Here is a 21,124-nt window from a genome sequence, read left to right as displayed (position 1 = left end):
GCCTAGAGACATCCCAACAGGTAAATCTTCCCCATCCCTGTGCAATGCTGTGATTGGTGGAAGTTTAAACTACTGGATGGTGACTCTGTGAAGGGGATGGCAATGAAGTCAGAAGAGAAAAACAATAATCTTGCCTGTAATGAGTGTCATATTAATAGATCAGGACAATGACCCAGAAACAATGAGGCAGGATATGATAGGTTTGGGATAAAAATGGCAAATATTATGTCAGCACCATTTAACGCCAACTCTAGATGGTGAATAGTATTTTAACTCAGTGGTGGAAGAAATGCCCTAAGGCAGCATTGGCATCTAACTAAATATTTATAATTAATTCCTGCATGCCAGTGGATATTAAAGTTTACTTCTCTGTATAGTTTTCTTCATTGCTTTTTCCTCTAAGAAGGTCTAGATTTTTATAGCATAGCAAATATATCTTGAAGACCAGAGGACTTTCTTTGAGGTAGATCATACAATAGCTTATCTCCCCAAAGGAAAAAAAAACAGGTGATATACAGGTAGTCCTTGACTTCAACAGTTCATTTAGTGACCGTTCAAAATTACAGCAGCACTGAAAAAGTGACTTATAACCCTTTTCCACACTTATGACCATTGCAGCATACCTATGGTTGCATGATCAAAATTCAGATGCTTGGCATCTGGTTCATATTTGTGATAGTCAAGGTGCCTATTACTATTGGTACTGCATTTGCTTTCTTTTGCCACAGTTTCTATTTCTATTTGCAGATCTTTGCATTCTTGATGTTATCTTCCTCAGTTCCTTCTCTTCCATTCTGCTTTCTCCATGTACTGTCATGTCCACTACCCAGGCTTTTTGTTTTTCTTATTGACAATTGTTAAGTCTGGGGTGTTTTTGCAATCAATCCATTCAAGTTGGTCTTCCTTTTCTTGCTATTTCCGGAATCATCTTGTCAATTGAGTTGATCTTTAGTTCTTCTGCTGTTTTGGGCAGTTGCCTTTCTGGTCAGATGGAAAGAGCTTGTTTTGAAGTAGATGCTTTTGGACAATATTAACTATCACACCAATTAGCAATTTGAAAGTTGTTGGTAGGCGAGTAATGCTCCTTTTGCTGTATCTTTCATTATAAGATGTTAGCCTCTCTTCAATTTCACCTCCTTGCAGTATATAGTTAAACTGCCTGGCAATAGTGAGCATAGACCAGGCAAATGTTTCACCAAAATCCATGCAGTTCTGTACTTGGTGCTGATCAATTCTTTATTTTTCTTGCTCTTTACCATTCTTACCATTTCTGCTGTTACTACAAGTTCTTTAATTTAGTATTATTAAATGTATGGTATTTGCTACTTATTTCACAGTTCAAGGTGACTCTGAATGTAATTAAATATGCAAATATCCAATTATAAATATACAAACATTGAATTACAATAAATTAACATGAATTTAAAAACCATGGTTTTCGAGCAGAGAATTGGGAGTGGATATCATACAGATATATATGTACAGATATATATTTCTAATAACAAAGTCAATGAGGGAAATTGGATTCACTTCATCATGTGATTCGCTTAATGACTGGTGATTCACTTAACTGCAACAAACATGATTGCAAAATTGGCTTTGGTCATGTGATGACTTAGACTGCTTCACTTAAGTGACTGAAATTCCAGACCCAATTGTTATAAGGTGTGTGTGTGTGTGTGGGTAGTGCATTACTTATATTTCTTAGTTATGAATGTGAATATGTTGAATAGCAGTTTAGCAAGGCATGATCTATCTTTTAACAATCCTGATGTAACAAAACGAATGCTACTAAATGAGAGACTCCAAGTAATGCACAACTTATTTAATAGCATCTTCCTACTAAAAAGGGTAAGAAAAAAACAGCTTCTGAGTGGACTGTTTGATGGGAGCATGAGGAAAGATCTTGATGTCTGCTCTAGGCACTGGAATTCCCTTTTTTCTTGTCTTTCAGCCAGTAGGCAAAGGCTTGTTTATTCCTGTTTTTGGCATTTAAACAGATTGTAAAAATGGATCTAACTGGTGAGGAAATAAATTGTGGAGATTCTTTGTAATATATTTGTATTTATTGAATTTTTAATTCATCTAAATATGTGAAGCATCTATATACCCCATTCTTCAGTCTACAAGGCCCACTGAAAAGTTTACACAGTCAGTGGAAAGAAAGAAAACCTAAACCAAGTTCCTGCCCACAGGATCTAAAAAAATATAACATGAAAGGGAGAGGGGGAGAATGGGAAGGACAGAAAAGCACAAGCTCAGACATCTAAGCTCCTCTTCCTATAAGCCATAAAATTATGGTTGCATGCAATTTAGGGAGAGGATGAGCTTAACAGAGAACAGTTGATAAAAGGGATTTGCTTCCCATCTCATTTTCTGATGCAAACTGATAAAAAGGCTGCCAGTTGAACTAAGCCCTTTTCATTGCCAATTTTGGAGAATGTTCTACAAGTCAATTTGGCCTATGCTGCAGCCTACTGAACAGGTATACATGGGCTGGAAAGTCACCAGCCCACCAGAAATTGCTGAACTTCAAATCCCTCCTGCCCCAGCTAGTTGATGGCATGTTGGGCATTTTAATTCAGTAATATCTGCAGGGCCACAGATCCGCCATTCCACTCAAATAAATGGCTTATGGTCATTGGAAAATATCATCCAACTTTTTGGAATCTACTAGCTTGTGGCTCTCGAATTCTCTCATGCCATGGGTAAATCTTCTGGATATGTATTTGGAAATTTATTTGATTGATTTCTATAACTGTCCATCTCAGCAAACACCTCTCCTTTCTGCTTCCAGGGAGCCTTTGGAGTGGAAGACCTGGTCTGCACTACACAGCATGAGCAGCAGCCTCTGTCATCAAAAATAGGTTTTGCAATCTCTAAGTCAAATCTAGTCTGTCTCATTGTCTAGAGCAGATCACCAGCAGGGACTTTTTAAATTCGGAGCCCCGGGTGGGCAGCCTACCTGCATCTCGCTGCATTTAGGATACCGGATTGGGTAAATTCACGGAGGGAGGCAGAGAGAGAGAAGGGTGGGGGATGTTTTCGAGGGGAACTGACTAGAATGTATGCAGCCAATCAGACTATACAATACAATCGAGACCCTCTTGGTTTCTTGTGCACTTTGGAGAGCACCCAGCAAGGGTGGGTGGGGGAGCATCCGAGGGGGTTTCTTTTAAATTGCATAAAGCGAGAATCCGGGAGATTCCAGCCCCCCTCTCATTTTCTGGCACACAGCCGCCGTCTCACTTTTTCTCTTGTCGCCAGGCAACTTGAGGGAGGGACCGGGGGGAGAGGAGAAGAAGCGAGCGCCTGAAACGCCAGTTTTCCCCCTCTTCCCTCCTCCTGCCCGTGCCAAACCTTTGCCAGCCGACTAGTCGCTTTAAGTCGCCGCCGCCCATCTCAGCTTCCCTGGGGCTTTGGGCGTGGAGAGGTGATCGCCCCCTCCCCGTTCCGCTCCCCTGCCGGTGGGTGGGGGTAGGCAGCGCCGTCCTCTCCTCCTCCTCTGTCGGCCCTCCTATTCATCCAGCTCCGCCCACCCCAGCCCCCCCGCCTGGCCGCGAAGACGACGGCAGCGGGAATCCGGAGGCGAGCTGGGGAAGAGAGCCGCGCGCTCGATCGCCTCCCCATCCAAACCAGCCCCCTCCGTATCTTCTGTCCGTTTCCTCCCTTTCCGCCCCCACCTCCCCAGGCAGTCGGGGCTGCAGCGGGAAGCCTTGTCAAAGATCAGCCGCTGTCAGACAAGGAGCTGCGGCCGAGGATAACTGCACGGCGGCGACTCACTCCGGTGTAGGGCGGGAGGGGGCAAGAGGAGGGGAAAGAGGTAGGTAGGCAGGGAGAGCGAATAAGAGGAGCAGACACGCACGCACACATATAACATATATATATATACACACACAACACACACGCACGCAGCACGCGAGATCTGTGTAAGGGGTGTGCAGAACTTGATCCTTTCCCAGAGCTCAACTCCTCCCCGCCGTCCGCCCGCTCCAATGCGGTCCGGACGAGAAGAGTTCCTTTCCACCAGGATGAAACATTGGAAGTAACTGCAGGCAATTCGGATTTTCCTGCATAGGAGGGAGAAGAGTTTGAAGTGCCTGCGCTTGCGGGACGCGCTGGCTTATGACCGTATTTAGGTCGTTTCCCGCGTGATTTTTTTTTTTTTTAAAGGAGGAAAAAAAGTACTCGGGAAAGCTAAGTCGGAGGTGTTTCGTGTGTCCGTTTTGTACCAGGAAGGGAAAGAAAGCGAGGCTGAGGGGCAGAGGAGGCTCTGTTTTCCTAGGAAATCCTCCTTGAGTGCCGAGGAGCCAAAGAATAAGCGCAGTCATCATAATACAAGGATACATCTGGACTGTTTTTGCGTTTCCTGGTTTTCCTGGGGTTGCGAAGATGCTGTCCTACACTGTACTGGATGCTAATGTGGTGGACGTGGAAAAAAGGCGAAATCCTTCCAAGCACTATGTGAGTAGAGGATGAATAATGCTTGCAGTGAAGGCCTTGGTGCCTATTAGTACAAAACGCTGCGGGTCCTGACAAGAGGAAAGAAGCCTTTGACCGATTTGGCTATTGGGTTTATTACTACAGTAAGCCAGATAGAATTTGAGAAGGGCGGCAGGTGGGAGAGGGCTCACTTTGGTATGTGTTCCTTCCCCTTTGCAAACCTGCCTTAGCAGTACCTTTGGTATGGCAATGGGGACAGCAAGGGGGCTTTTCTTTTGTTGGCAGTTGCCAATAACTGTGCAGTCATCTCCCTGGAATAAGTTTCATGTGATGAGAGAACCTGAGAACTGGGCATTAGAAATTTATGGAACAGGTGGGGGTAAAAGCCTCTCCAGTGGGATCCAAAAAGCATGCCAAATGGGTATAAGTGTAAAATGAGACCCCTTGTGGTGTCATTTAAAATGGGAATTGGAACCTGTATGAAATCCTTCGCTACAGTATTTCAGCTGAGGATGCTAGGAACTGGCATGACTGGTTGGTGTGGGACACATTGCTCAACCTTGACAACTTGAAGATGTGGGCATGGATTCCTAGAATTCCCCAGGCAGAATGCTAGCTGGGGTGTTCTTGGAGTTGAAGTCCATACATTTTAAGGTTGCCAAGGTTGAGAACTGTTGAAGCATTCTTTTGCATCCATGACTTTTATTATTGGCTGGGCCAGCATCAATCAAAAGAGTGCAGCTTTTTAGACTGACCGTTAATTGCTGTTCCTAGGGAATCACCTGAAGTGCATCTGGCACTTTTATACCAATTTATTTCACCCAACTTCATAGCTGTAACCTTATTGTGCACTTGGTACAATGCCCTTGGGTTCTCTTTGTCCTCTCTTTGTGAAACATTTTTTGTAACTCTATTCTTCTAGAATTCAATATACGTTTGCTTGATCACTTACTTCAGCCTCACAAATCAGCAATAAAAAAGGCATGTTGTCTGATGTAAATTAAGAAATATAATTTTTGTAATTTTCCAAAGTGAGAGTCCTAGTTTTTCATTCAGCCTGTAGTTACTAAATGACATTGCGGGACTTTCTATTGGGGATCTAAGCAATGATGATGCATGAACTTAAATTCACTTTAACTGAGCCAGCTTGAGCAGTAAGCAGTGGAGTGCAAGCCAAGACATGTGCGTGGTACTGCTAGGATGAAACTCATTTATAGTGCAAATTGTGACTGTTCTCTTGGGTTTTCAACTGCTGGTGTTGAGGATACTTTGTTAAAATGCAAGACCATAAAAACAATTGATTCCAGAATAAATCAAGAATCATTCAATGATTTTACATGGTAAACTAGCCAGACCTTTCCTGCAAACTCATAAGCTGTGCATGAAAACAGTTGTCCCTTCTCTTATTCTCCCCTTCAAAACCTGTAATTCAGTAACATGCTGCCCAATATAAAGAGGTTTTATTTGGTAGTCATAAGTAATAAATAGCTAAATAACTATGTTTATATTTTTCATTTCCATTTAAATTAGGCATACATAATGGGCACCCAAAAGCCATACTCCCCCATCCAAAAAGCTTTGGGTTTTACCAGAATCCCTTGGAAAAAGCTGCTTACTTATAATCGATATGTGAGAAAAGTATATGGGAGAAATCACATAAAGAATGTGTACTTCATAATAAAATTAAAATAAATTAAATTAAATCAAAATTAGGTTTTATCCAGGGCATCCCTAATTTTTCATCCCTATGACATTTAATTTTTGTTGTGCGCCTCTCCTTAAAACTATTAAAATCAATAATATCACTTGTCCAGACGTTACCCCATTAATAGAAATAATCGTGTGTTCTGCCTATATAAAGCAAAGTGCAACAGAAGTGAATGTAGAGATTGAAAGGCTGTTGTATTCTGCAGGATAAGTATTTCAAGTATTTCGGTTCTTTTATAAGATGGGTGAAGAGGCTCCTGTCTAACATAGCATTGGAACTGTAACTTCCAGGATTCTGGGATTTGCGTGCTTGTAGATCAGGGGTGTCAAACTGGATTTCTTTGAGGAGTGGATCAGCATTGTAGTTCTCCACAGGCTGGGCTGGGGGTGAGACAGTATGGATGTCTCCTGTAGCACCCTGCCGGCCAAAATGGGATTGCGGGGGGGCTGTGCCTGCCCTCCTGACAACCCTGTTGTAGATGACGCTGATCAAAGCATTTAAAATATTGTAGGCTTAATAAATATATTAGCTGGGATGGGAGAAATCAGGCCAAGTAGGGGGTAACATTAGCATTTTAATGGCCTTCCAGTTAAGTTTGGAATAACATGCATAAGATTGTATAAGAAGGATATTTAGATTAGTAATGCAAATTGTTTTAGATAAAGAAGGAATTTCTGTTATTCATTAATGTAACCATCCTCAATGACTGTTTTATCATTTGCCATTGTATAAGCATCACTGTCTCCACTTTGAACATTTCCCTCCCACTCATCTGTCTTTCCAATTCTTTGCTAATCTTCAGTGTTTCTACATTAACTTGCAGATCACAATGTTCCATATAGCTGATGAAGATGATAGTAAAGCTTATGCCATAATGCATAACAGCAACAAATAGTTACTATGACCTTTAGCCAAAAAAACTCTACATATAAACAAACTTAAAAGTATAGATATAAGTTAAAAGAAAGCATAAATACAGGAAAACAACTACAATGTTGATGTAATACAAGTACAGTAACAGAGGTGATTACGAAGATCAGCAATAATCTTTAGTGTAAGTGGATCACAGAGAACAAATAGAGGCTCAGAATTGGGCCACCTAGGAAGACACGCCACAGTCCTTGTCAGGTAGAAGAAGCAACAGATAAGCATTGCTTTTCTGACAGGTTATACCTTTAAAAGAGGATGGATGGATGGGTTATCCAAGATGGCCTGTAAATAGATCAAGAGAAGAGAATGTGGCTCAGGGATTCCATGGAGCTGTCCCCAAACTGCTCTAAAGGGGTGATTTTAAAATGATCCCACAAGACGGCAGAGCCAGCACATCCAACTTCGCCTAGGTGAAAGCCAGACAAATCCTGATGAAAGTTCAGAGTTAGAATGGAAAACATATGATTATGGCACATGGCCATTTGAACAACAACAAAAAAAAAAATCCATGGACTGTGGGGTTGGATACTAGGCTTAGGCTGGTTTGGAAATCAATATTTCAGATACACTGCTTAAGACCGGGATGGCGAACCTACGGCACGCGTGCCACAGGTGGCACGCAGAGCCATTTTTCAAGGCACGTGAGGCGTTGCCCTGTTAGCTGGCCAGTGTGCATGCGCGTGCTGGCCAGCTGACTTCAGCCTTTTTTTGAGGCCATTTTTGCCCTCCCCAGGCTCCAGAGGCTTTATAGAAGCCTGGGGAGGGCAAAAACAGTCTCCCCCGGCCCCATGAGATCCTCCGGAGGCTTCAGGAGCTACCCTGAAGCCTCTGGAGCACAAAAAAATGGTCCTGCGGGCAAACCGGAAGTTTGGGAACAGACTTCCGGTTTGCTCATAGGTAATTTTTCATCCTCCAGAGTCTTCAGGGGCCTTCCAGAGGATTTCCTGAAGGCTCTCCGGAGTCTTCAAGGAAGCCTCCTGAAGGTCCCTAAAGGCTCCAGAGGATGAAAAATGGCCCTACGGACAAACCGGAAGTCCAGTTTGCTCATAGGGTCATTTTTTGCCCTCCAGAGCCTTAAGGGAAGCCTCTGGAAGGCCTCTGAAGGCTCCGGAGGGCTAAAACCGGCCCTACAAGCAAACCGGATGTCCATTCCTGAACTTACAATTTGCCCATAGGGCCATTTTTTTGCCCTCCGGAGGCTTCAGGAAAGCTCCTGAAGCCTCCAGAGGGCCTCCGGGGGGGGGGGGAGGCTGTTTTCGCCCTCCCAAGGCTCCTATAAAGGTTCTGGAGCCTGGAGAGGGCGAAAAAAGCATGCAAAAAATGGGGGAAGCACTGGTTACGTGTGCATGCGTGCTGGGGTCGTGCATTGCATTATGGGTGTGGCACACCCATGCACGACCCCCCTGCATTCCCCCTGCTTTTGGCACGCGAGCCATAAAAGATTCGCCATCACTGGCTTAAGATTGTGGGTTGAAATTTAAGGTGCTGAAGGTCTTTTGTTGGTTTTTCTGCAACAGACTAGTATGGCTATTTCTCTGCAAATTAGATTTATTCTCAGTCATAGACAATATATGATTCTTTATACTTAAATGATTGGATGGTGACCACAATACTTTTCAAATTGAGACACATATAGAAAAATCTGAATTTGCAGTGAGAATTAAACTTAAGCAATGGCACTAAATATTAAATATTACAATGGTAATTTCTGTTGCATGTGTTATGGCTGTGTGGCGCTGAGTAACTTAATTTTGGGTTGTACCTTTAGAAGTTTTTCAAAGTATTGTGCTTTGAAAGTTGAGATCCTTGTGCCTTTAACCAGTTTTTTACCTTTGTAAAGGAAACAAGCATCTCTGTCGTTAAGAAGACAAGTGAATTAAATAGACATATTTTCTTTTAATTTCATGACAATACATTTGCTAGATTTCTCCATTTAATGCTGTTAGTTTCAAGGGCTGATTGAATACAAGCCTGTAACCACCTTTGTATATTTTCTTATGTAGAAAGTTGAAAATATCCATTCTGTGCCAACAATATTATCTTGATTTTATGGATATGCAGATAATTAGACTTCTGATTGTAGAAATGCAGTCAAACAGTAGAAATCTTAGAACTTGTTGAGCTGAGATATATTTCTACATAAAATGATTAATGCTGCTATAATTTAATTCGAGCTTCAGTTTCTGTTCTTTCCATTCAAAATGCCCAGAGGATGGTCTTTGATTTTCAAACTTCTACCATATTGCTTGATATAACAGATTGATTTTGGTAGACTGTGTTCATTACAGATGCTCTTAAAATATATACATGTGTTAAACAAAATGTTCAAAATTCATATATGGACCAAATTCACATGGATGTATGCCTTTTCTTCATTTCTCTACATTAGTGCCGGCTTAGTGAATCCAGCTGCTGTTATAACGCTTGCTTGGGGCTTTTTCATTGCTTTGTTTGGTCTTTTTGAGTATCTCAGTGTGGAAAGCTTTGGTTATTTTTGTTAGCTTTGTGGGGAAAAAAACCATACCTCTTCTATGGCATTCCAATTCAAGGTGAATGCTGCACAAAGGTCACTTTAAGTATATAATTGCTCATTCATATCTCCTACTTTATCTTAGATATTAGGGAGCATACAGGGAACAACATGCTTAAATATTTGTGAATGTGAATCACGAAGATCCACCTAAAATTTTATCATGTACCAGGAAATGTAGATGTCATCAAACTTAAGAAAGTCTACATATATGTAATTTCATTTGTAGATGTTTATCTTGTGCATCTCCTTTACTTGCTGAATTCTTTGCTCAAATCTTTGTGATTTCATTAGGACATGTATTTTTTTCCTTATGCAGGATACTTAACCAGATTTCATCCAAATATTTGTGTAAAAAGAGTTCCATTTATTGAATGCTCTCACACAAGGAGAAGTCTTATAGTAGGGCAGTGAAGTATTTTAGATTTGATTCTTAGAAGATGCTATGTGGATGGGAATGTAGCATCTTCAAGAAGCAGCTGCATCGTTTTCCTAGAACATCCATGAATTAGAACCACCATACAGCCTATCTTGAAATACCTATAATTACCATAACTAGTTAAATCAGAGGAGTCAAGTTCATTCCAGAGCAACACAACTGGTAGTACAAAAAGTGACCAAAAATTAGACTTAACAGAGTCTCCTCCATTTCTACAAATGGAAGGAATATTTTCCAAATAGTAAAACATGTTCAATTTCAGTTATTGATGGCACAAAATAAAAAGCACATCTTTGAAAATAGTGGCTGAAATGTGAGCAGTTTACAGAACTGCCCTGTTCATGGGATCTTCATGGACTTTCAAAATGTGTGTGTTTCTGTGGATATTTTTGTTTATTCAAGCATTTTATTGAGCTGGGAATAAGTTTGCTTAAATATACTTTAAGAATATTAAACCAAACTGAAGGAAGAAATGAAAGATGGAGGCTATAGGCCAGGGGTGTCCAAACTTGGGAACTTTAAGACTTGTGGGGAATTCTGGGAGTTGAAGTCCATAAGTCTTAAAGTTCCCAAGTTTGGACACCCCTGCTATAGGCAAAAAAATGTTCAGTAAAGAACAAGGTGCATCTTAAGCTGAAATGCTTACCAGGTGGCATGTTTGTATGGATACAGCATAAGGAAATGTCATTTTATCTTTTAGAAAACCAATATGGAATAAATGGATTTCTTTCTTAAACCCTGTACTTGATTATTTCTATATGTTAAATATATTCTTAGGCTATGATACTCCATCTTTCTGTTAAAGAATTCTTTGTTTATTTCCTTTCCTTAATACATAACAATACATGCGAGTACTTCATTTTCGACAAAAATTCTAGTCTGCATCCCATCATCTTTGTATGAAAAGCATGTTAAATTTAGGACCGCTTATTGCATTAGTAAAGGGCTTTCTTTTTAAAAAATCTGACATGTATTAAAGTATTTATTTATTTAGTAAGTTACTCAGCTTTGTATGTTGCTCTTTGCTTTCTGAAAGTAATATTTTCTTTTCTCTTTCAGACTACCGTAACTTTCTAATAGAACTGATAGGGGAACATTGTGTAACAAAACTCCTAGAATCTAGGATTCTTTGATGCTATTGCAATCTAAAAATTACATTTTCTATGGGTAATTGTGAAGGACAGTTCAGTAATGATCCTTGGTACTTAACTGTATCACTTGTCTTTGGTGGAAACAGCTGCTCTTAGACAGCATATAGGCTGGTTTTTGGTGAATAGCCATGTTTATGTTGCTTCCTCTTCACAACCGTATGTCCATGAGAAAGGAAACTGCTCATACTTAGCAAAACAGGATTGTGTTCTGGAAAGCAGTTTGCAATATTGTGCTAATATAAACATCACCAAGTTCTTTGATGTGTCTGAGCAGAGCTACCAACTTGGTTTCAGCCTCAGGTACTGAAGTAATTTGTCTTTGTAAATACAGGGGGTTGGCTCATATTTTGTGGCATTGTTTTGTCTCACACAATCATTTGTTAGCAACTATCCTACAAATAGACATAGGGCTTTTCTTTTTTATTCTCTTGTGCATTGTCAGACTTAGCATCTTCTGCTTGTGCTCTTACTGTTGAAGACTACCTTAATCTTAACAGATATAGAGCAGGGGTGTCAAACTCAAGGGGGTACTTAGATCTGGCCTGTGGGGCTGTCGAAGAGACAGTAAAGGAATGGTTCATGGTGCTTCTGCCAGTGAAAATGGGCTGGGGTGGAGGGGCCAGAGTGGGTGTGGCCAGTTTCACATCACTCCTGTTGGGGGCACCTGTGGTGGCCCAAGCGCCCTGCCAGTAAAAAAAAGCTCAGAACTCCATTTTCAGCTACCACGGCCTCCAGTAACCCTCTGCCAGTGAAAACGAATCTCAGGAGGGCTGTATGCCTTTTCACCTAGAGAGTGTTGCGGGAGGCTGTGGGTGCTGAAAATGGAGTTCGAAGCTTTTTTTCAATGGCAGACCGCATGGGCCACCACAGGTGCCCCCAACAGGAGTGACATCAAACTGGCCACACCCACTCTGGCCCCTCCACCCCAGTTCCAAGGTCAAACAATGATGCAGCTCTCAATGAAATCGTGGTTGACACCCCTGATATAGAGAAAAATAGAGACAAGAAGAATTAGTGTTGTCATGTGAGGAGTATGTAATCATAGAAGTTATGACAAAGTGGTAATTATAGAATAGATCAACAACCATTGAGTATTAGTGAAAATAGAAATCTATAGAAAAGATATAAATCAGTAATGTACATATTTAGATTACAATAAAAGCTACTTTTCATGACTGTAAGTCACCCAGAGTTACCCTGTGATAGGATGGACAACCAATACATTTTATAAATAAACATCTACCGGTATATCTACACACACATATACATATGACTGATTGAAAACTAATTGACATAATTTTTTTTTTATAATTATTTATAAAAATTATAACAAATATTATTTTAAAAGTTATTTTTTTAATATATGTCCTGCCTTGCTAGCTCAGACTTATTCTGCTGTTAAAATACAACTCATACATGGTTTAATCCAGGTATAAGAGCAAATTCAAAAGGCCAATCTCTACTTTCAGTAATGCTTTAGCTATAGCTGAAGAATCTAGAAGTTAATACCACAGGCATAAGGAATATAAACAAATAAAAGATTGGAATAGGCACTTCATAATCCAATAATTCTGGAGTTCTGTCTGTCTTCAGCGGTAGAGAATAAAGACCACAATCGCCTCTACTTTTAACAAGCTTTGTACCATTTGAAGATTGCCTTTGCAGATGTTTCTGCTGTTAAGAATTTAACAGGATTTCAGCCTCATCAATTAAATTGGTTGTAGCATTTCTTTCAAACTAGGAACCAATTGAGCTTCAAAGTTTTTCAGATATCCTAATTCAGTTATCCTATTTACTTGAGAAGCACACTAATTTGGTGATCCAGCTAATTATCCATGACAAAATTACTTGGAGCCCTTAAACAGCTCTGAGTTTATTTGGCACTAAATAAAATCAGTCAGTCATGTTAATTAACTCTTTTCCTATTTTCTGGAGCGAGGGACAGGAGGCTCCAGTAGTGGTATTAACACGCCCAATTGGCCACGAGACTGGGATGAAGCTGAAGCCACACCTCTGTGCTCCACCCTTGACCTCCAGTTTCATCCCAGTCCGGCCAGATAGGAGACGCAAAACTACTTTTCTCCTGTTAATCCTACCACTGAATCCTCCTTGCCTCTACAGCCTCCGGGAAAAACAGCTCCTATCTTGCCAGTAAGTGATCTGCAGTGGTTCCCTTTACTGGCCACCAGGGAGATTCATCTCTTTGCTGGAGGCTGGGGAAGCCTTGGTCACCCTTGCAGTGGCCATTTTGGACCGTGCAGACCATGTGGCAGCTTTGCCTGACTCCTGGGCAAATGGGAGGCTTGCGGCTTGGGATTTCCAGCCCTACTGCCTCCCGTCGGCAAAATTTGCTGGATGGGGACTTCAGCAGCTGGCACCGGCAGCACTTGCAACAGCGCGAAGAGTTTTTTAAAGCTTCAGGCGAGCCGCAGAGCGGCGAAAAGGCATGTGGGTGCTGGGAGCCGAGGCAAGTCTTGGCGGCAGCCACCAAATAACACTGTGCTTGGCGTTGGAGTGAGGGCTGCCTAGAAGCTTGGGAGATAGATGTTTTCTTCCTCTCCTTCTCTCTACTGCAGCCGAAGTGAGGAGCGTGGAAAGACGCTTCGCAAGGAGGACTGTGAGTACCCCACGTGGAAAGGTGGCGGAGGTGACGGGAAGGTCTCCTTCACCCCCTTGTTCCCCTGGGGAGGGCCCATCTTCCAGGCAGTGACCTACTGCATCTGCCAGGGCTCAAAAGGCTGCTGCTGCCTCGCGTCCCTCACATGCCACCCAGAGGGATGAGCTTAGGAGGCATAAGGCCATTTCTAAAACTTTTTCTAGAGCAGAGAAGTTGAGGGCCCAGCAGGGTAGGCTCTGCACTCCCCCCCCCACTCTAGATCTCTATTGGAGGGTGGGTCTCCACCTGTTCCCCCCAGGCTCTCCGAATCCCCTGGGGAGGTTTTGGGGGGAGGTTTCCCCATCTCCACCCCTTTCCCTAGAGGACCAGGAAATGGATCTGGAGGATTCCTGTATTCATGAGGATCCCACAGAGGATCAGGCCTTGCCTAGGCCTATTCTGACTCCCCAGCCTGGGGCAGCTCAGGATCCTGGAAGTTCCTGCTGGGATTCCCTGGATGTGGATGATCTTCCCAGGGGATTACAGAGTCTTATTGAAAGGGCCATCTCCTCTGGCATTGCAACTGCCATGCAGCAGCAGGCCACCAGGTTCCGGGTATTGGATCAAGACAGGACCCCTAGAGCCAGCTCCTCTCAGGCACGTCCCTCCTCCATTCCTGTGAGCTGCCCCATCTCCCCTTCCCTGGTTAATGAAAGCTCGGTAGCAGGGGATAAGGCCCAAAGGGACCCTGACCTATCTGAGGATGAGCAGGCTGCCAATCCAGATCCTCCTGCCTTTACTGGCCTTCCCCACCCCCTAATTTATTCCGATCTCTTCTGCGTAAAGTGCGTGCTACTGCACAGGTGGAAGAGGGGGAGGAGGGTAAGGAAGGAACAAAAGATGGGGCTAAAGATGGTGCTACAGAGGGAACTGCCACGAAGAAACCTTGGGGCCCGGTTTTCTCTGAGCCCAAGGCTGTTAATGAGGAGATCCCGGCTCCCCATCTCTTCCTGGAGATGGTGAAGAAGCAATGGGAGAAGCCTGCTGCCTTCCCTAACCCTGACAGTAATGATAGACATTTTTATAATATTGAGCCAGATTTTTCCCAGGCCTTACAGTTGCCCACTGTGTATCTACCTGTGGTCGCTTTGGCGTCCCTGGCTTCTCTGGTGGCCAAGGATGTGGCTGAAAACCTTAAAAGTGGATGACAAGAAGGCGCAGATGACGCTGAGGAAGACGTTCCAGTCTGCGGCCTGGGCCATCAAGGCAGCAGCATCAGCTTCGTTCTTCAATCGCACAGCTCTCTTGTGGATGGAGAAGATCCAGGAACGCATTCCCCAGAGGATGTGTGGCTGCACCAGAACCTAAACAAGTTCATGGCGGTGGTGCCATGGTATCATCTGTTACCTCTCGTCGTCGTCTTTGGCTCCGGGGATGGCAAGCGGACAACAAGTCAAAGTGGCAGCTGGCGTCGGCTGACTACACGGGGGACTTCCTCTTTAGGCCACCCTCGACCTGCTCCTCATGGAGGATAAGAATAAGAAAAAAGTCCTACCCACCTCGGTGAAGAAGGCGGAGCAAAAGTCTACTCCGTTCTACCACGAGCCCTCGTACCGACCTCAGGAACATGAAGCTCAGCAGAGCAGGTACTCTTCCCCCATATATATTTGAAGCGGATGGCCTCCTTCCGGAGGTCAGAGGCGCTATTCCTATCTTTCCAACTGTCGTTGCTGGGTAAGAGGGTTACGTCTTCCACCATTAGTCAGTGGATCCGCTTGGCCATTGCCTTGGTGTACGAGTCCCAGAAATTGCCTATGCCGGCCGATATTACAGCACATTCGATGAGGAGCGCTGCCACCTCAGCAGCTTGGGCCTCCCAGGCTCCGATACACGACATTTGCAGAATGGCAACATAGGCTTCACCATCACCGTTTATTCGGCATTACAGGTTGGATGCATTCGCATCAGCTTATGCGGCGTTCAGGCGTAGGGTACTACAGCAGGTCGTTGCAGATTGTTAGTTTCCCGCCCATGGGACCTAGCTTTGGTAGGTCCCACTACTGGAATGTCCTGTCCCTTGCTCCGGAAAATTGCAGTTGGTCTTACCTGAACTGCTATTTTCGGAGTTGGGACAGGAAGCTCCAGTTCCTGCCCTAGGTTAATTAGTCTAGCAGGGGTGGAGGGAGTTTTCCTTTGGGCCTTGTTTTCAAGTCTCAGGGGAGCTCGCTTCGATGAAACTGGAAGTCAAGGGTGGAGCACAGAGGCGTGGCTTCAGCTTTATCCCAGTCTCGTGGCCAATTGGGCGTGTTAATACCACTACTAGAGCCTCCTATCCCAACTCCGAAAATAGCAGTTCAGGTAAGACCAACTGCCATTCACAACAAAGATAAAGTCATGGAGGAGGCCCAGTCTATGATCTTTCTCTCTAGATATTGGGTCTCTGTACTCATTTTGGTTTTTGCCCCCTCTTATGCAGTCACATGAGAAAGAGACTTGGCACTGAGTACAGAAACTAATCAAGCTAAATCGGATAAACATACAATTCTATAATTTATATGAGTATTCTCAGCTATGTTTCTCCCCCTTAAGGTTGGTAAAGAGACAAAATTAGCAGCATGGCTTCTTTTTTTGGTGCCATGTGCTTCTTGGTATAGGCCAAATATATTTGTGGGAAATGTAACCGGGCAAAAGAAACTTGAGATATGGTGCCTGCTCACTGAGGCACTGAATGTTCATATATGCTGTTGTATGACTAGAAGTATTATTTCGTAATAAAGACTTAACATTGGCCACAGTTAAATTTAGCTTTAGCTAATACGCCTTCTGAAATGACAATAGAACTTTTGTTTATGCCTAGAAATCAAGACAAATTTACCAGGTGAGCCTTACTATTATAAGGCAGTTTTGATTGAGGCAGTTACCGATAGATGGTAAAAATCCCACCTAACTCTCTTAGCTTTTTCTGCATTTTTAAAGCAGTTCTAAACAACATAGGTTTCATTTTGATTCCACTTTATAATCCTTCATAAACCAGTTTGAATCCACCTTTGCGTCTTCACTTCTCTGAGCCTCAAAAGGCTAAAACAGACCATGAACACTATGAGCCAATTGGTTCTCCTTTGAGCTGTTCAAAAATGAATCCAAAACAGTTCTAGTCCTATAAACTACTACAGTTCCTGAAGCAACAAAAACAAACAAACAGTACCCCGCATGCAAATAAAAATAACCAACCATCCAGCATTCTATATGGTAGCTACCCCACTGTGAGGGCATCATTTTTAACACAAGACTCTGCTAATCGTGGTATTGTAAGGTGGACGTCTTGCAGACAGCTGATTTTCACAATCTCTCTAAACATGGGGTGGTTGCAGTGTCCATGTATAATCCATGTGGAGGGAAGTGTTGAGTAAGGACTTAATTCAGGAAAGAATGGGGGAGTAGGATGATGAGGTAAATGTTCCCTTGCTCATCTTCTCCTTAAGCTTGTAGAATCAAGCTAATTGGGTTAGTTTTAATACTGCAAATAAGGCAGGTTGGTAGCCTTCTTTGTAGGAACTGGAGACCAGACAGCCACTACAATTTCCAGATGGTCTGTGGCTCCACCTCTACTGAGGTGACTAGTGAAGCCATCACCAAACTGCTTGCCTGTGGAGGCAGTGAACAAGCAAGAATATGTCTCTTTTTGGTTGAATGATTTTGAGTTACTCGATTTATAACAGTTTATTTAGTGACCCTTCAAAGTTACATAAGCACTGAAAAAAGTGACTGATGACTATTTTTCACAGTTACATCTTCTTGGTCACATGGTCAAAATTCAGACGCTTGGCAACTGACGCATATTTAGGACAGCTGCAGTGTTCTAGGCTCATGTGATCTTTTTCAGTTTCTGGAAAGCAAAGTAATGGGGAAGCCAGATTTACTTCACAAACATGGCAAGGAAGATTGTAAAATGGGGTAAAATTCACTGAACCTCAGTTAGCAACAGAAATTTCGATCATAGGTTAGGGACTGCCCGTATCCATCCTTATCTGAAAATATATCTCATTCAATTCAGTTGGCTCATTTATTGGTCAGATGTCATAGGATTGTTTATCAATCAACAGACAATAACATGATTGTATTGGATTCTCCAAAATGTTATTGTCCCAGTATATAAATGAAGGAATACTGGTACTCATTACCTCCATCCAGTAGGAAAATCATATATAGTACTAAATGTAGGCTCTAAGTTTTACTCTTATACATCGATAGTAAAAATAGTAGCTGGTTCTGAATTCTCTCGGTGGATTACATAATGCTTTTGTTCATATCTGTCTTCTTAGCTTCTGTTACACTATTAAGTAGACATAATGGTAATCCATTCACCTACCCTTCTTGTACTTTTTCTAAAACTTGATGCTCTACCATGCTACTGTCTACTAATTGTCTGATGTGTATTTAAATTATAAAGTAATGAACATTTTTTTTGCAGAATACACAAAGCATATGATTGTTTACTTTTTGCAAGATAAGAACATTTTGGAATAAAAATAATGTAATAGCACATTTTAGCTGCATACTGCTTGATATAAACATTAAAATGAAAAAAAAAGTTATAATATGCCAAGTTATTTTTTGTTGCAAGTTTCCTTCTTAGAGTGATTGAAGAAATATGATGAATATAAGATAAAATGGCAGTGAAGAACATTTAATTACCCTGATCACAAGCTCAAGCTTTGTTTTGTCATTAATAGGTAGATATAATTTCCCTATTTGCTACCCTTAGTTTTCTTCTCTTTTTATTCCTGGGCTGCAAAACTGAAATTATTTGCATATGGGTTGAATACTTTAAAAGAGAAATGTTTTAAAACATGCTGCTTTTAGAGAAAGACTATTCTAATAAAAATCAAGGGTTAATAGCAACTTTATTATCATACTTTTTAGAATAAATGACAAGCACTCGTAATGTACCAGACCCAGTCTAAAAGAACTGTGCACACATACCCACACGTATGCTGAATTCTGCGCAAGGTGTGATAGGATGATATTTCATTTTCAGCTTAATGATGTTAGAGCTTTCCCAGGAAGCTTTGTTGGGCCTTTCCAGTTGTATAAATAAAGAAAACTGCATTTTTGTGAGCAGTGTTTAGCAAAAGATGCCTGGGAACACAGACTGATGACCTCACGGGAGCAGACTTCCAGTGACAAGAGTAGAAACATGTTTGTTGGCAAGCCAAGCTGTAAGTAAATGTAATACATGATACTTTGGCAAGCTAGGATGTTTCAACAACCATTAGAAGTGTCTCTGTGAAAAAAAATCCATAGTTTTTGCAAGCAAGCCAAGAGATTATGCATTATTATTGCTGACCAGTTCCAGTCGGAGACTTTCCAGGACTTTGAAGTCATCAGCAAGCTAGCAAAGACGTCAATTGCAATTTTTTCCCATATCAGTTCTGTCCCTGTTTCTTCACTTGGTACTGGCATGATCTTTGAAGAGTTATGACTACCAAGTGAAGAGATCTCATCACATGTAAACTTCTTGGAGTCTGCAAAAATTATTTGAAGCTGCATTTAGATGTACAAATGCACAGGCAGACCAATTGTGCCTAAAACTTCACAACATGGTTTCAGCTAAATATTGCCAGAGAGGACAATAGTAAATGAGTGTCGTTTATTTTTTGTTTACAAAATCAACTATTCTTGATACTTTAGAAAGTGGATAGATTTGTTTGCTTGTTGATAATACAATAGCAGAATTGGAAGGGACCTTGGAGGTCTTCTAGTCCAACCCCTTGCCTAGGCAGGAAACCCTATACCGTTTCAGACAGATGGCTATCCAACATCTTCTTAAAGACTTCCAGTGTTGGGGCATTCACAACTTCTGGAGGCAAGCTGTTCCACTGATTAATTGTTCTAACTGTCAGGAAATTTCTCCTCAGTTCTAAGTTGCTTCTTTCCTTGATTAGTTTCCACCCACTGCTTCTTGTTCTACACTCAGGTGCCCTGGAGAATAGATGGACTCCCTCTTCTTTGTGGCAATCCCTGAGATATTTATTATATTTATATCCCCTCTTTCTTCCAAGAGTTCAAGGAGGCATAAATAATAATCACTCCTCTTTTTCTACAATAATGAATAAAAATCAGATTGAGAGACAGTGACTGGATAAATCATCCATGCTGAAATCAGAGTCAAAGGTGCACTTCCAACTCATATCTGTAACCCCTATACCATATTTCTGTAGAGGTTTTGATCCTGAGAATCTTACTAGGAATTAGTGGGAGGTGTAGAGTTGATTGCCAAGAGCAATTGTTTATTTTAGTAATTAACGACTGCCAAGTTTCCTTAAGATTATATAACAACAAATACAAGTGTATTTTGCCTTTGTTTCTGTTCTAGCATTAGTGTCTGTATGGAATCACCAGGCTATCCAAAACTATAAATGTTAAAAATTTAACATAAGTTAAATATTATTACATTTTGAAAGAAAATAGCATCTTAACAAGAGTTTCAGATGTATTTCCTCTTATTTAGGAACCATTTTCAGCTTTTTCAAGTATGTGTATCATAAATTCTATAACTGAGATGAGAATAGCAAGGCAATCAGTTTCCAGAATGTTCAGTTTGCTGAATTTTATTAAAGATTTTAAAGAAGATTAAAATTAATGCAAGCTAGTATAAAGTAGGAAAAAGAAATAAAAGAAAAAGTTAAAGAAAAATAAAGATTCAAAGAAGTAGTTCTGATTTTTACAGCAATTGCGGGTACAATTAATAATTTATTTCTATGGTTACAAAGCTCTCTTCTTTCTATAATCTGTATAATCATTAAAACTTTGTATCATAAGTGTATTTTTTCTTTGCATGCAAAAAAATTATAAGGGGTTTCTAGTCAGCAATAAACATAGATATTTAGGCCTCTGCATCCTGTTAAACACAATTACTGAATAAATCGCAATTGTCCATGTTCATATAGCATGCTAAGGCATAAATCACAGTTTGCCTCCTCTCATCTACATGGTAAGCCAAACTAAAAGTCATGCTTTGTCTTAATGTGCTGTGTTAACCATTGATGTAAAATCTTTCATAAGCTCAAATAAGGTATAATGTTTTTCTTATATGCAGTGGGCCAGGATGGTAAGTGTGCAGCCTCGGCTTTGTGAGATTGTGGTTCATTATCTTGGTTTTATATTTTTGTTGACTTTAGCTGTTTTTATTGTTGTATGCCACCCAGCGTCATAAAGTAAGAATTGAGAATGTTGCAAATTCCTTAAATAAATACATCCAAGAAATGTACTGTGATGCTTATGCAGTGTACTTTTTCTAAGTATATAATTAGGTATCATTAAAACA

At 41.4% G+C, this 21,124-nt stretch overlaps 1 protein-coding gene across 3 annotated transcripts in view; it reads left to right on the top strand.

Moving 5' to 3' along the window:
- Positions 1-3,910: 3,910 nt before the first annotated feature.
- The window catches only part of SH3PXD2A (SH3 and PX domains 2A), a 252,239-nt gene continuing 235,025 nt past the window's right edge, over positions 3,911-21,124 (top strand). The window contains exon 1 of one of the 3 annotated variants that reach the window (XM_081953519.1): positions 3,911-4,464. In XM_081953519.1, the coding sequence (XP_081809645.1) occupies positions 4,393-4,464 (72 nt within the window). In that variant the 5' untranslated portion in view covers positions 3,911-4,392. The remainder of the gene's footprint in view (positions 4,465-21,124) is intronic. The other 2 variants (XM_081953517.1, XM_081953518.1) reach the window with 2 other exon arrangements.

Source organism: Natrix helvetica (genome assembly GCF_964273705.1).
Source record: "Natrix helvetica genome assembly, chromosome: 5".
In the NCBI taxonomy this organism is placed as follows: domain Eukaryota; kingdom Metazoa; phylum Chordata; class Lepidosauria; order Squamata; family Natricidae; genus Natrix; species Natrix helvetica.
This window is presented reverse-complemented; position numbering and strand designations above follow the sequence as displayed.